This window comes from Eleutherodactylus coqui, chromosome 5, assembly GCF_035609145.1.
Source record: "Eleutherodactylus coqui strain aEleCoq1 chromosome 5, aEleCoq1.hap1, whole genome shotgun sequence".
Classification (NCBI taxonomy): Eukaryota; Metazoa; Chordata; class Amphibia; order Anura; family Eleutherodactylidae; genus Eleutherodactylus; species Eleutherodactylus coqui.
Genome location: NC_089841.1, coordinates 214,680,002 through 214,694,396, shown reverse-complemented (window position 1 = coordinate 214,694,396; position 14,395 = coordinate 214,680,002). Strand labels below are relative to the sequence as shown.

The window sequence follows — 14,395 nt, the reverse complement described above, 5'->3', positions numbered from 1 at the left end:
ATAAAGGCAGGAATATCAGCTAAAATCTAGAGAATGTAGAGTAATGACATAATGAATGAAGCTGGAATGATCGCCTTCATAGGTTTTGATGGTTCCCATTTAACTCTAGAGGTTTCATATCTTTGCTGTCAGCATGCACTTTATATTAACTATTACTGTCAGATGACCAGAAGGATGAAGTCATGGCTGAAGTAGATGTCAGTAATGACAGTTGAACGTCCCTTTGCCTTCCCAGCCCCCTTCATATATTCTCAGGCATAGGATGACAAAGGGAAGCCCACGGGTCACATGGCTTCTGTTAATAAATGACAATCTGTTAAATGAGGTATGCATATTTATAAGAAATGATAAACAAAATGACAGCATTATTCTCAATGTCATCTCATGCGAAATCATAAGTTATGCAGTTGAAAAAATGGCAGTTGGATGTCTCCCCGTTATTTATATGCACCGTCACCAATACTATATAATAAGGGATTTGGGGAAGAAATACAGATTGTTCATTAAATCTGTGCATTGTACTCATTTCTTCTAAGGGCATTAAGATTTAACTGTAGTTTTAGCTGTAACTAAGAATAAAGCGGAGAACTCAGAGCGAGACGGAATTAAAATGGATGAGACAATAATGACAGTAATGACATGTCAGAAAATAGCTAAAGAAGCAGATACACTTTAATTAGTAGCAAGTTAATTAGCAGCTTTGTCAATTATTCTTTCTTATAGCCAAGTTTTATCCAAGTTTTCCAACTTTTAATACACTTTGCATTTTAAATGTCTCCATTTACAAGATCTATGTTGGATGTCAGGGGATGGTAACTTTCTGGTTTGTATGCATTAGACTTAAACCAACTCCGGTACTACGCTGCTCACTTAGGCCGGTTTCACATATGCATTGGAACTTTCGGTTGGAGGTTTCGTTGCTGATCCGGCTCAAAATACTATAAGAAAAAGTGTTGCATGCAGAGCTGTTTCTTCTATCCAAAAGCCGGGCACCTGAGCGGAAACTGAACAGACCTATTATAGTCAATGGGGCCCGTATCCCGCTGGGGATTCCCCTTTCCTACTACCTTCACGGAGCAGGAAAGCTGAACCCTGGGCACAGATGTGAAACCACCCTTATACATATGAAGGGCTCATCATAATATATTAGAGGTCACCCTTGTATGTGACAAGAGCGACCCTGCTGTCTAACCCTTAACTGACCATGTAGATGACCCTAATCATATAAGCCAGACACGTTTCTGTTTGGAAATAACCCAATTTCTTCAGTGGGTAGGTATCTATGCCATGTTTGGCCACCATCTTTGGTCAGAGGAAGTGGGCGTATATAGCAGGATATAATGTAAACAATTGACAAGTAGGAAAAACATCTGGCACTTGCCATGGTGACCAGAGATGGTGGCCAAACATGGCATAGGAACCTACCCACTGAGGAAATAAGCCATTTTCCTCGGGGGGTAGTTACTTATGTCATGTTTGGCCACCATCTCTGGTCACCATGGCAAGCGATAGATTTTTCTCTTACTTGTCAATTGTTTACATTATATCCTGCTATATATACCCATTGAGGAAGTTGGGTTATTTGCCAAAAGAAACGCGTCTGGGAATAGCAGGGTCATGTACAGAATCTATTAAGGTTAGATGGCATGGTCACTCTTGTCAAGGTGGTAACTCTGCCAGGGTTATAATAGAAGCAGTATTAGGGGTAGAGATTAGTGTATTCCCTCCATCCCTGCCTTGGATACTTTTTTTTCTGTTTATATTGTCTATTTTGGGCTACACTGCCTGTCTTGATTTCCACCAATACCGTTTGCAGAACCTACAGAGTCAAGACTGCACTAAAAGCCAATAAGTGAAGCTTGGGCAGCTTGGTTAAGTGAATAAATGGCTCACTGTGTGTATCAATATTATTATTCTGCCATCATCCTGGTTTCTTGGTATGAGCTTTATAACAGCTTCATGCGCCATTCACAGAATGCATGGGAAGGGACCCATTGTATGGAAGACTGGTCTAGGCATGGTTTGTGCATGGTTTTGCAGGAAGGGGGAGTAGATAGGCTGTCACCATCACCTATTGTGAATGATAGATCCTATGTCTTGTATATATAGCTGTTAACTTTCATTGTAATCCTGCCTGTGAAGATAGCGAGATGACTGCTGAAAAGTTTTCTCTACAGAACAGGAAGTGACAGAATAGACTTAGTGGTCCATGTGGAAACTGTAGGATTTTAGCTTGCTTTTTTAAAAATACATTGCGAAAATCAGGAAAAATTCTTTAAAAAGTGATTATAATAAAAACGTGATTTATACAATTGCTCATTTTCTGATGATACATTCCCTTTAAAAAGGGTACAACTAACCCATAGTTACTAATAGTGTTTTAGACATTGGTATTATTGCTGTGATATAATATTAAATTTGTGTTTGCATTAGGGCTCTTACAGAGCAACATATAATCAGATGCTTTGAAAGGGGTTTTCCAGGGAAAATACTATTGATGACCTTGCAAGTGCAGCTCTCATTGAAATCAATGGGAGCCATGCCTGCAGTTACAAGCTTCAGCCACTACACTGGGGTTGGAGCATCTGCTTCTGCTCTGACCCCTGTGTATTTGCGGCGCTACAAGCGGGCACACAATCAGCTGATCGTTCGGGGTCCCAAGTGGTGGACCCCAACTGATCAACTATTGATGACCTATCATGAGGATAGGTCGTCAATAGTGTTTTCCCCAGAAAACCTCTTTTACAAAGAGTAATGTGATAATCCCCTTACCTAGACGGATCAGTGTTTCTGAATAAGGATATTCTATCTAAAGTTTAACCTTGACTTTGGTTTGTTATTGCTCTTCTCATTTACACTATATATTTAGTCATTCCTAGCTAACGTGTCAAGTGGAGGCTCCATTCGTGTACTGCTGTGGCATTTGTCTTGACGTGTAATAGCATAGATAGCAAGTTTAATGTCAGGAGAAATAGTTTCAGATATTTGTTAAGCTTTATTCTATTGAGAAAGAGGTTTGTGTAGTTTTTCTAAAACTGCCAAATGCCTTAAATAAAATAAGTCATATATTGCACTTTATGTAACTTTAATGCCACCTCGTATAACTTCCACACTTGACCTAATTAAAGCAATAACTTAGCAAATGCTGATGAATTCTCTTCAGCCATGTTAAACAGTTGCAAACATAATGATGTACAACTGTAAGATATAATGAAATTAGGGCATAAAACATCCTAAAAGTTTATATTCTGTTCTGTGTTCTTAATGAGACGTATGTGTCATTTATATATCTATCTATCTCTCATATCTATCTATCTATCTAATCTATCTATCTGTCTATCTACCTATCTCATATCTCTCTCTCATATCTCTCTCTCTCTCTCTCTCTCTCTCTATCTATCTCATATCTATCTATCTATCTCATATCTATCTATCTATCTATCTATCTATCTATCTATCTATCTATCTATCTCATATGTATCTATCTATCTCATATCTATCTATCCATCTATCTATCATATCTATATCATATCTATCTATCTATCTCATATCTCTCTCTCTCTCATATATCTGTCTCTCTCATATCTATCTCATATCTATCTATCTATCTATCTATCTATCTATCTATCTATCTATCTATCTATCTATCTATCTATCTATCTATCTCATATCTATCTATCATCTATCTATCTATCATCTATCTCATATCTATCTATCTATCTCATATCTATCTATCTTCTGGTAACCACTTATAATAAAACATGGACTGGTATATTGTGGAAAGTTAATCACCTGCCCTCCTATCCATTTTAATTAACTTCTTCAAGGTGTGTTCACATGTAGCTGATTTCGTACAGATTTTGTCGTAGATTTTGGTGCAGAACTGCAGCAGATCTCACAGTTTCAATTGAATTCAAATTTAAGGGGTAAAATCTGCTATAGACCTGCAAGAAAATCCACAACAAAATCTGCAGCAAATCAGCTCTGTGTGAATACACCCTGAAAGAGAATCAGTTAAAGGGGTTGTCCCATAAAACTAAGTTACTAAATAGCTTATTGCTGGGGATTTGATCGCTTGGACCTCCAATGATCAGGAGAATGGGAGACCAGAGTATCCTTAAATGAGTGGGACTATGGTCACACATGTGCACCACTGCTTCACTCATTTCAGTGGACTCATTAGAGATAGCCGAATTCAAGTGTTTGACTACCTTCGGCAGTCCGGCTGAAATGATTGGAGCTGGTGGCACATGGAGTGTCTACAGTTTAGTTCACGGTCTTAAAATAAGTGAACCACTGAGTCTCCCTAGAATAGGACAAAATGAAAAGAAATGTCCAATTGCTGTAAATGTTGTGAAAAACCTATCTATATGACTAGCAATCTACTGTATATAAGAAGTAAAATGTCTAACATATGGACGGCTAGACATCCATGAAATCCAAATTCTAATATTACATCATTCAGCACAGTTAAAGAAAAAAGAAATGACTGCTGTTTTAATAAGTCTGTTGAAGTTCTAGTCTTGATAGGTTCATAGCTGCAGGGATAATTACTGTATGCCTTATTCAATCTCTGCAAGCAAAATAATAGAGAATGAACAGAAAGAGGTCAGAAGCACATCATAAAGTTATTATATCTGGACCTCCCTGCAGAAGTGGCGTGTGTGCCGGTCTACCTAATCAAAAGTATTGTCATTATAAGAAGTTCATAAAAATGAGTTTTTTGGTTACTACGTTAAAAAGTGATAAAAAAAGTAATACTTGACACTCCATGAATATTTAAGTATTATCAACATGTGTTCATCTTTATTTACAGCTACATTAGACTTTCTGTTTCAAATGAAAGATTGGCGCAGTGCCCAATCTATTGCACAATGGAAACCAGCGTCATCCATCAAACCCCACTGGAGTAATACGGGTTCCATCAAAGTGTCACTTTTTTTGGAGCAATTTGTACCAGAACTCTTATACATATTACTTGGTAAATTTTCTCCAGTGCCTTTTGACTTTGGAAGGAACATATTATAGCCATGTCTCACTTGAAAGTGTGGTAAGATCCAAACCTACAGCAAGCTCATCAGATGGACCCAGGTGGTTCTGGACCTGCCACTGCAACTTCAAGCTGGTGCAAATCACCAACACTGGTACAGGTTTAGAAAACTCGTATTTATTATGGCTGGTGTCTTGTAGGGTGAGATGAGATGGCACAGAAGAAAATGGATAATGCCACATGTTCTTCAAACAGTAGGTAAAGGTAAAGTCTAGAGATGAGCGAGCATACTCGTCCGAGCTTGATGCTCGTTCGAGTATTAGGGTGTTCGAGATACTCGTTACTCGAGACGAACACCACGCGGTACTCGTCTCGATTAAACGAGCACTGACCATTGAATTCAATGGAGCCGGCAATACAGCCGGCTCCATAGAAAGCAATGGGCTGCCGGCGAGCGCGGGATGAATTTTCGGGAAGGGCTTAAAAATATAAGCCCTTCCCTGCAATTCATCCAGAAATGTGTAAAAATAAAAAATATATATACACTCACCTGGTCCCGGCAGACGGAGTTCAGCTGTGGCCAGCAGGCAGTGGGTGTGAAGGGGGTGTGAGTCAGACATGCCCCTGATTGGCTCAGCACTGAGCCAATCAGAGGCAGATTTCACTCACACCCATTCATGAATGGGTGAGTGAATGCTGCCTCTGATTGGCTCAGCGAAGCTCTCAGCTGAATGACAGCAGTTCAGCACCACAGTGCAGGGGACAGCAGGAGAAGACGCTGCTGTGCCCCAGCAGCTGAAGGGAGGTGAGTATCTATTTTTTTTGTTTTTTAAATCCCTTTTAATTCATTTCCAGGGAATGGCTTATATGTAAAGCCCTTCCCTGAAAAATAATTCAGGTGTGCCAGCAGACCATTTCCATTGAAATGGAGTCGCCGGCAGCAGCAGTGGCTCCATTGAAGAAAATGCCTGCATTTTTATTCTTTTTTACACTAAAATCTTTCTTTTTCAGGTAATGGCTTATATTTTTAAGCCCTTCCCGAAAATTCATCCCGCGCTCGCTGGCAGCCCATTGCTTTCAATGGAGCCGGCTGTATTGCCGGCTCCATTGAATTCAATGGGCTAACATTGTTCTTCTCTGCCACAGCTGTTACAGCTGTGGCAGAGGAGAACGATCGTTATGCTGACAGTGGGGAGGGGGGGTCTCACTCTTGCCACTATTGTGGCTTAAAGGGGTTGTCCCGAGGCAGCAAGTGGGTCTATACACTTCTGCATGGCCATAATAATGCACTTTGTAATGTACATTGTGCATTAATTATGAGCCATACAGAAGTTATAAAAAGTTTTATACTTACCTGCTCCGTTGCTGGCGTCCTCGTCTCCATGGTGCCGACTAATTTTCGCCCTCCGATGGCCAAATTAGCCGCGCTTGCGCAGTCCGGGTCTTCTTATTTTCAGAATGGGGCTCCGTGTAGCTCCGTGTAGCTCCGCCCCGTCACGTGCCGATTCCAGCCAATCAGGAGGCTGGAATCGGCAATGGACCGCACAGAAGCCCTGCGGTCCATGAAGACAGAGGATCCCGGCGGCCATCTTCAGCAGGTGAGTATGAAGACGCCGGACCGCCGGGATTCAGGTAAGCGCTGTGCGGGTGGTTTTTTTAACCCCTGCATCGGGGTTGTCTCGCGCCGAACGGGGGGGGGGGGGTTTAAAAAAAAAAAAACCAGTTTCGGCGCGGGACATCTCCTTTAATAGTGAGACTTCGGAGCCCGAAATGCAGCCCTGCATGTTGCTCCTCGCCTGCCCTATCCATTTCTGTGTTTTTTACATGACTTTGGTGATTTGCTAAGATTTTCACAAATGAAAACCTTAGCGGAGCACCAGTCATATACAAAAATGCTCGAGTCGCCCATTGACTTCAATGGGGTTCGTTACTCGAAACGAACTCTCGAGCATCACTGAAAGTTCGACTCGAGTAACGAGCTCTCGAGCATTTTGGTGCTCACTCATCTCTAGTAAAGTCCCCTGGTGCAAGCACCGAGTCATGACTGACTCCTCGGGTGACGTCACATTGTGACGTTTTCTCGGCAGACTGTTTTTGCGGGGCGCCATTGCCTTCCCCAGTCATCTTTTACCGCCCAGCATGCTGGGTACTCATTTTACCGACTTCGGAAGGATAGAAGGCTAAGTCAACCTTGAGCCACCTGACCCACATATGGTAGTTACTATCAATCTTGAACACAAGCAGTTACAGGTCTGGTGGAAACACTGGTATGGCTTGGCACAGCTTTATGTTACTCTAGTCATACATGTCAACAATAGCCATTTCACTCCCCATACATTCACTCATCCAGCAGAATTCAAGCACACCCTGACAATGGCTCGGCAATCTTCGGGGTAATACTCCATAAGGCCGACTACATCTACTTACTCTCCTCATTGCTCAGCTTTGCTCCAGACAGTCTAGCACAATTCTGCAGGCGAACAGCTTTAGCTCCACCGCGACATGCACCACAGCACAACCATGAATGTCTCTTTGTCATGCATTATCAACCCACTCCCCAGTGGGAGAACCAGGGGTGTAACTACCATTGGTGCAGAGGGTACAATCAAGCCTGGGCCCTGGAGCTTTAGGGGGCACACAAAGTCCCTCTTTCACACATAAGGAGAGCAGTGCTATGAATAAATCCTTATAGTTGGGGGCCCCTGATATAGATTTTGCATTGGTGCCTAGCAGCTTTAAGTTACACCTCTGATGGAAACTTTCATAGCAATTCCCCCAATATGATGTATCATGTCTCCACACTCACACAGCCACTCCTGCCATCACCACTGTTTGCTGCCATTACAAAGTGCAAAGTCATAAGATTTATTAACGACACAGTACTTAAAGGGGTTCTGTCATTAGGAAAAAAATCAATACTTACCTATTCTTCTAAGTGCAGCCTTCTTACTGCATCTTCTCCTCACCGATGTTCTCCTGGCTCCTCCAGTCCCCCGGGTCACCTCCAGCTGGCCAGATCCTCTTCTTCCGGTGCCGTTTTGTACATTGTCGGCATTCTGCTTCTTGCAGGTCAATGTACCCAGTCACTAGTGATGTAGCGTTCACTCCCTAGCATGGAATGCCGAATCCTATGCTGAGCTATTAGCGAGACTGTGCATGCACGCTGTCTCGCCACGATTGTTCATATAGTATTGCCATGAGACAGCACGTATTCACAGTCGCGGCAATGGCCTGGAATAGGATTCGGCATTCCCTGCTAGGCAGTAAACGCTACATCACTAGTGACCAGGTACACTGACCTGCAGGAAGCAGAATGCCGGCAATGTACGCTACACAACAGGAAGAAGAGGATCCGGCCGTCTCAAGGCGAGGTGACCCGGGGGACTGATGGAACCAGGAGAAGATCAGGGAAGGGAAGATGTGGAAGAAGACTGATGGGGAAGGAATAGGTAAGATGTAGGTCCCTGAAAATTAGATTGGTATGAGGGTAGTGAATCTATAATCAGTGCTCACTACATTACTATTCCTGCTGTGCTACCCTAAGCAAGCAATGTTACATTCTACAAGAGTAATAACAGTTCTAGTCTACGGGAAAGCAAATGGATTTTCACAAGTGATGTAGGGCAAAATATAAATAACCAAATGACTTACTTGTATTAATTTTCTGGAGGGAGATGTGTTTTTCCAGTTGCCGTCGCAGTTTGACTTCTGCACCATACTTGCCAGTTGTCCCATTATCAGCCAGAATAAAATGTGAGTGCATACTGTTTAATACCGTTAATTTGCTCATGGGATTAGACATGGTCTGATATGGCCGGACCACCTATAGGATGAAATGCAAAAAAAAAAAAAGATGTGACAATGTTGTACTGTAGCCTTCAGTGCCTATCATATATGCTTGAATACCTAATGAGTGACCAATAGCAAATAAAACTGGACTGCTTATGTAGTGACCCACTACATCATCCTGGTCCCCTCCATAAATGGCATACATGTTTGTCTCATGTAGATGCACTGTGCAAGTCTGTCTTGTTATTTCCAGTGTGTGTTGCACAACTGCGGCGCTTGAGAGGTTAACTTCAATAAAATCATTGCCTGCATGTAAATGTATCCGTCTGTCATGTCATGTGGTATAAGTGAAGCGATAAATAAGAGTGATTGAGAGCAAGAAATGGGTTCCAGGTCTTCAATCTGTGTTCAGAGGAGTCCATCTTCTGAAGTAGCAAGAGTTCCACCTAGCGCAGAGCCACCACAAGGAAGCACCTTCAGCTTCCTTGTAGTGAAGATGGAAGTGGAGGAGAGATATCCCGATATGATTGAATTCTGGATGTGAGTGGAGTGAGCCCCAAAATAAGAGAGAGAGCAATTGTAAGTAATCACTTTCCCTGACAAGGCCAGTGCAGAGGTACTAAGTAATTCATCAAGTTTTCCTACGCGGCTGTCCAGAGCCAGGATCGCCGTGTAGACGTACGTTCCTTAAGTGTTTACACCCACGCATCTCCAGGGCTGGGTGCGAGTCAATAACTACTGTCAGAGTATCTGTGGAGTGATCCCTACTCCTTTCCTCTTTCGGAGTGTTCCCTTCCGGGAGCGGTTCCTGGCAGATAACGTAGACTGCAGGACCAGTGTCATCCTGAGTTTCCTCCCTGACCTCAAACCTCTTGTCTTGCCTGTGTATTGGCTATACCTATATTGCCTTGTGACAATTGTTTTCTGCAAGTTTACCAAAGTAAAGTTTATACAGGGCCCTAACCATTCCTGGGGACCCGAGGTACTAAAAGACTGTGTCTGTAATTATTCTCCGCCGTGTATTATTCCGGTGTGTAGGAATGGTGGCTAGAGATGAGCGAGCACCAAAATGCTTGGGTGCTCGTTACTCGAGTCGAACTCTCAGTGATGCTCGAGAGTTCGTTTCGAGTAACGAACCCCATTGAAGTCAATGGGCGACTCGAGCATTTTTGTATATCGCCGATGCTCGCTAAGGTTTTCATTTGTGAAAACCTGGGAAATTCAAGAAAGTGATGGGAACGACACAGAAACGGATAGGGCAGGCGAGGGGCTACATGTTGGGCTGCATCTCAAGTTCCCAGGTCCCACTATTAAGCCACAATAGTGGCAAGAGTGAGACCCCCCCCCCCCCACACACTGTCAGCATTAAGATCGTTCTCCTCTGCCACAGCTGTAACAGCTGTGGCAGAGAAGAACCATGTTAGCCCATTGAATTCAATGGAGCCGGCAATACAGCTGGCTCCATTGAAAGCAATGGGCTGCCGGCGATCGCGGGATGAATTGTCGGGAAGGGGTTAAATATATAAGCCCTTCCCTGCAATTCATCCAGAAATGTGTAAAAATAAAAAATATATATATACTCACCTGGTCCCGGCAGACGGAGTTCAGCGCGGCCAGCGGCAGTCCTCCTGAACTGCTCTGAACAGCTGTGAGTAGTATTCAGCAGCCGGAGATTTAAAATCCCCGCCTGCTGAATGAGCTGCCTCTAATTGGTCACAGCCTGACCAATCAGAGGTAGATTCCACTCACACACCCATTAATGAATTTATGAATGGGTGAGTGACTGCTGCCTCTCATCTGATTGGTCAGGCTGTGACCAATTAGAGGCAGCTCATTCAGCAGGCGGGGATTTTAAATCCCCGGCTGCTGAATACTACTCACAGCTGTTCAGAGCAGTTCAGGAGGACTGCTGCTGGCCGCACTGAACTCCGTCTGCCGGGACCAGGTGAGTATATATATATTTTTTATTTTTACACATTTCTGGATGAATTGCAGGGAAGGGCGTATATATTTAACCCCTTCCCGACAATTCATCCCGCGATCGCCGGCAGCCCATTGCTTTTAATGGAGCCGGCTTATATATTTAACCCCTTCCCGACAATTCACCCCGCACACGCCGGCAGCCCATTGCTTTCAATGGAGCGGCTGTATTGCCGCTCCATTGAATTCAATGGGCAAACATCGTTCTTCTCTGTCACAGCTGTTACAGCTGTGGCAGAGAAGAATGATTTGTCTTCTATATGTTTTCAATGGGGTCGGCGCTGCTGCCGCCAGCCCCATTGAGCGCATATAGAGAAGAGAACAGGAATCGCAGATCGCAGATAGGTGCGATCTGCGATTTTTTGTTCTATAATTTATCGGACGAGCGCATAAAAAGCGCTCATGTGTCCGATACCATTGCAAAGCAATGGTTTTAAAAAATCGCCGGACGCATGCGCATGCGCAAATCGCGGCTAAAAATGCCCGTCTGACTAAGCCCTTATACAGCGAATGTGACAGACTGAACCATTTCTCGTTTGAAGGAGCCAATTATGTCTCTGCCTGTCTAAAGAGGCTGCGCGAGCAAGCGAGGTAACTCTGACGTCATTAGCTCTTTCAAAAATTGGCTCCTCTAAGAGTATCATTAAGGCCCCTTCACATGAGTATAGGTGCAAAAACGTTTGCCTAACCGCAACGCATGTGCGCCGTGAGTGATGCATATTTGTGTCCGTTTTTGTTCATATAATTGTACTTTTTTTTGCTCTCGCAGGGCCAGTTCACATGGGTGCTGGACACACCTTTGCCCTGACTTTAAAGGCTACTTAGCCTAATGAGTTTCAGATGTGTTCTTCAGAATTGCGCAGTGTATTATGCACTTGTGCTCCTTCCATAGACTTCTATGGGGACTTTTGGTGTACAAATGTGCACAAAAATAGAGCATGCTGCGTTTAACTCCCATTTATTGTTAAAGGTTGGAATCTTGAAAGACGCAATGTTTGAAGATACTATCAGACTGTTGAGCAGCCGGTGAGTTGAGTACTTACAGAACTGGAAATTACTTACATCTTTGCCAATGAGGTCCTCTTGGTTTTCTACTATTCCCCAAGGAGCAATACCGATTGTGCAAATCTTGCCTCTTGACTTGGATGCATGGTCCTTCAAAGCATCACCTACATGGCGAATGACACCTAGAAAGTTGTAGGGTACATGAGACATAATCAATACAAGAATGTATGTATAGAGTAGCAGATACGGTTATATAGATTTACTTGAAATAAGCATCTTGAAGTGGCTGTCCTCTATGGACAATTCCCTTTGTTAAAAGAGTTATGCATGCATGTAGTGAGCATGCATATGTGTAAATGTATGTAGTGAGCATGCATATGTGTGAATGTATGTAGTGAGCATGCATATGTATGAATGTATGTAGTGAGCATGCATATGTGTGAATGTATGTAGTGAGCATGCATATGTATGAATGTATGTAGTGAGCATGCATATGTGTGAATGTATGTAGTGAGCATGCATATGTGTGAATGTATGTAGTGAGCATGCATATGTATGAATGTATGTAGTGAGCATGCATATGTTAATGTATGTAGTGAGCATGCATATGTGTGAATGTATGTAGTGAGCATGCATATGTGTGAATGTATGTAGTGAGCATGCATATGTATGAATGTATGTAGTGAGCATGCATATGTATGAATGTATGTAGTGAGCATGCATATGTATGAATGCATGTAGTGAGCATGCATATGTGTGAATGTATGTAGTGAGCATGCATATGTGTGAATGTATGTAGTGAGCATGCATATGTATGAATGTATGTAGTGAGCATGCATATGTGTGAATGTATGTAGTGAGCATGCATATGTATGAATGTATGTAGTGAGCATGCATATGTTAATGTATGTAGTGAGCATGCATATGTATGAATGTATGTAGTGAGCATGCATATGTATGAATGTATGTAGTGAGCATGCATATGTATGAATGTATGTAGTGAGCATGCATATGTGTGAATGTATGTAGTGAGCATGCATATGTATGAATGCATGTAGTGAGCATGCATATGTATGAATGCATGTAGTGAGCATGCATATGTTAATGTATGTAGTGAGCATTCATATGTGTTTGAGAATGTATGTAGTAAGCATTCATTTGACTATCTATCTGTGTAATAACGGTGTGCTTGCACACATTTAGTGAATGTATGGGTGTTAATATATAATCATATGCATACATGTACAATAAAATGTATTATATGGGCGTTCCTATCTGAGACTTTAATGTCATATCTACAGGATATGTCATGAGATTGGACAAAAAAAAATTGGACGATTGGGCGAAATGTGGATTGGACAAAATGTCCTAGTGGACAAGGAAAGCAATGGACAAATCTATAGATTGGACAAGATTTGGATTGGACGAAATGTCCTGAAACCCCTCTGGGACTCAGACCTATTTCTAGTTATGGCCCGTCTGAATGTGTGATGGAGGCAGCCAAGCGGGCAGTGTTATGCTGTTTCCATAACTCCCATTGAAGTTTTAGATGGGAATTTTGGAAAAAAGCATCGCACAGAGAGCGCTGCTGTTTATACAGCTGCCAAGTTCTGGAAACTGCATACCTCACCAGCTAAGCTGTTCAGTAACTCCCATTGACTTCTATGGTCATATAGCTGCCATTGGAGCAAAATCGAAGTAAAAAAGACCCTAAACAAACAATGGCAAACTATTCTGCAACCTAGATTTGTACCTGATTTTTAAAATCTGCAGACTCTGTGTAATTACAATACACTGACATATAAGATGGAAGGTTACTGCATTTTCCTTATAACACTTTGTAACCTTTATTTTGAAAAATCCAATAAAATTCTTGGAATTAAAAAAAAACCAAACAAACATATGATCCCAATAAAAACTCCAGCTCACCCTGCAAAAAAGAAAGCCCTTGCACAGCTCCATCTACAGACAAATAGAAGCTATGGTGCTCAGAAAATGGCAAGACAAAGCAATTTTTTTTTCAAAAAGTTTTTCTTTTCTTTTAAAACTAGTAAAGCATAACAAAAGCAAGATCTATTTGGTATCTCTGTGATCTCACTGACCCACAGAACAAGGATAACATTTAAGTTTTGCTACATAGTGATTGTAGTAAAAATGAAACCCAAAAAACAATGCTGCTATTTTTTATTTTTTTTATATTCCACCATGCTTAAATAAATTCAAGCAGTTTTTCAGTACATTGCACGGTACAGCCAATGGTAGCATTCAAAAATACAACTCATCCCGTAAGTTAAGCCTTCAGTCAACGGAAAAAAAGCACTGGCTCTTAGAAGGCAGGGAGGAAATAGTTGCCACTCAAATATAGAAACATACAAAAATAAGCCTGTCTATGTTTTTTCACAAGTTTAAAAAAAACCCCAAAAAACAAATAGATTGATGAAGTCCTATTCTCTGGAATCTTCGGAACGGTGAAAGAGCAATGTAATAAAATGTTTCTACTTAAGTATGAATTGACAATCTTTACTAGAAGGGAAGTCCCCCCCAGGCATATGTAAAGCCTGTGTTCACACGGCGCGGATTTGCTGCGGGTTTTCTGTTGCAGTTTTGCTGCAGAAGAACTGCTTCTGCGGC

At 42.2% G+C, this 14,395-nt stretch overlaps 1 protein-coding gene across 4 annotated transcripts in view; it reads right to left on the bottom strand.

The window, feature by feature from the left end:
* TRPM3 (transient receptor potential cation channel subfamily M member 3) overlaps window positions 1-14,395 on the bottom strand; it is a 591,964-nt gene that overhangs the window by 149,538 nt on the left and 428,031 nt on the right. For all 4 annotated transcript variants that reach the window (XM_066604176.1, XM_066604177.1, XM_066604178.1 and 1 more), the window contains exons 5-6: window positions 11,822-11,946; window positions 8,642-8,813 (exon numbers count right to left, since the gene is read on the bottom strand). In XM_066604176.1, the coding sequence (XP_066460273.1) occupies window positions 8,642-8,813; window positions 11,822-11,946 (297 nt within the window). The remainder of the gene's footprint in view (window positions 1-8,641; window positions 8,814-11,821; window positions 11,947-14,395) is intronic.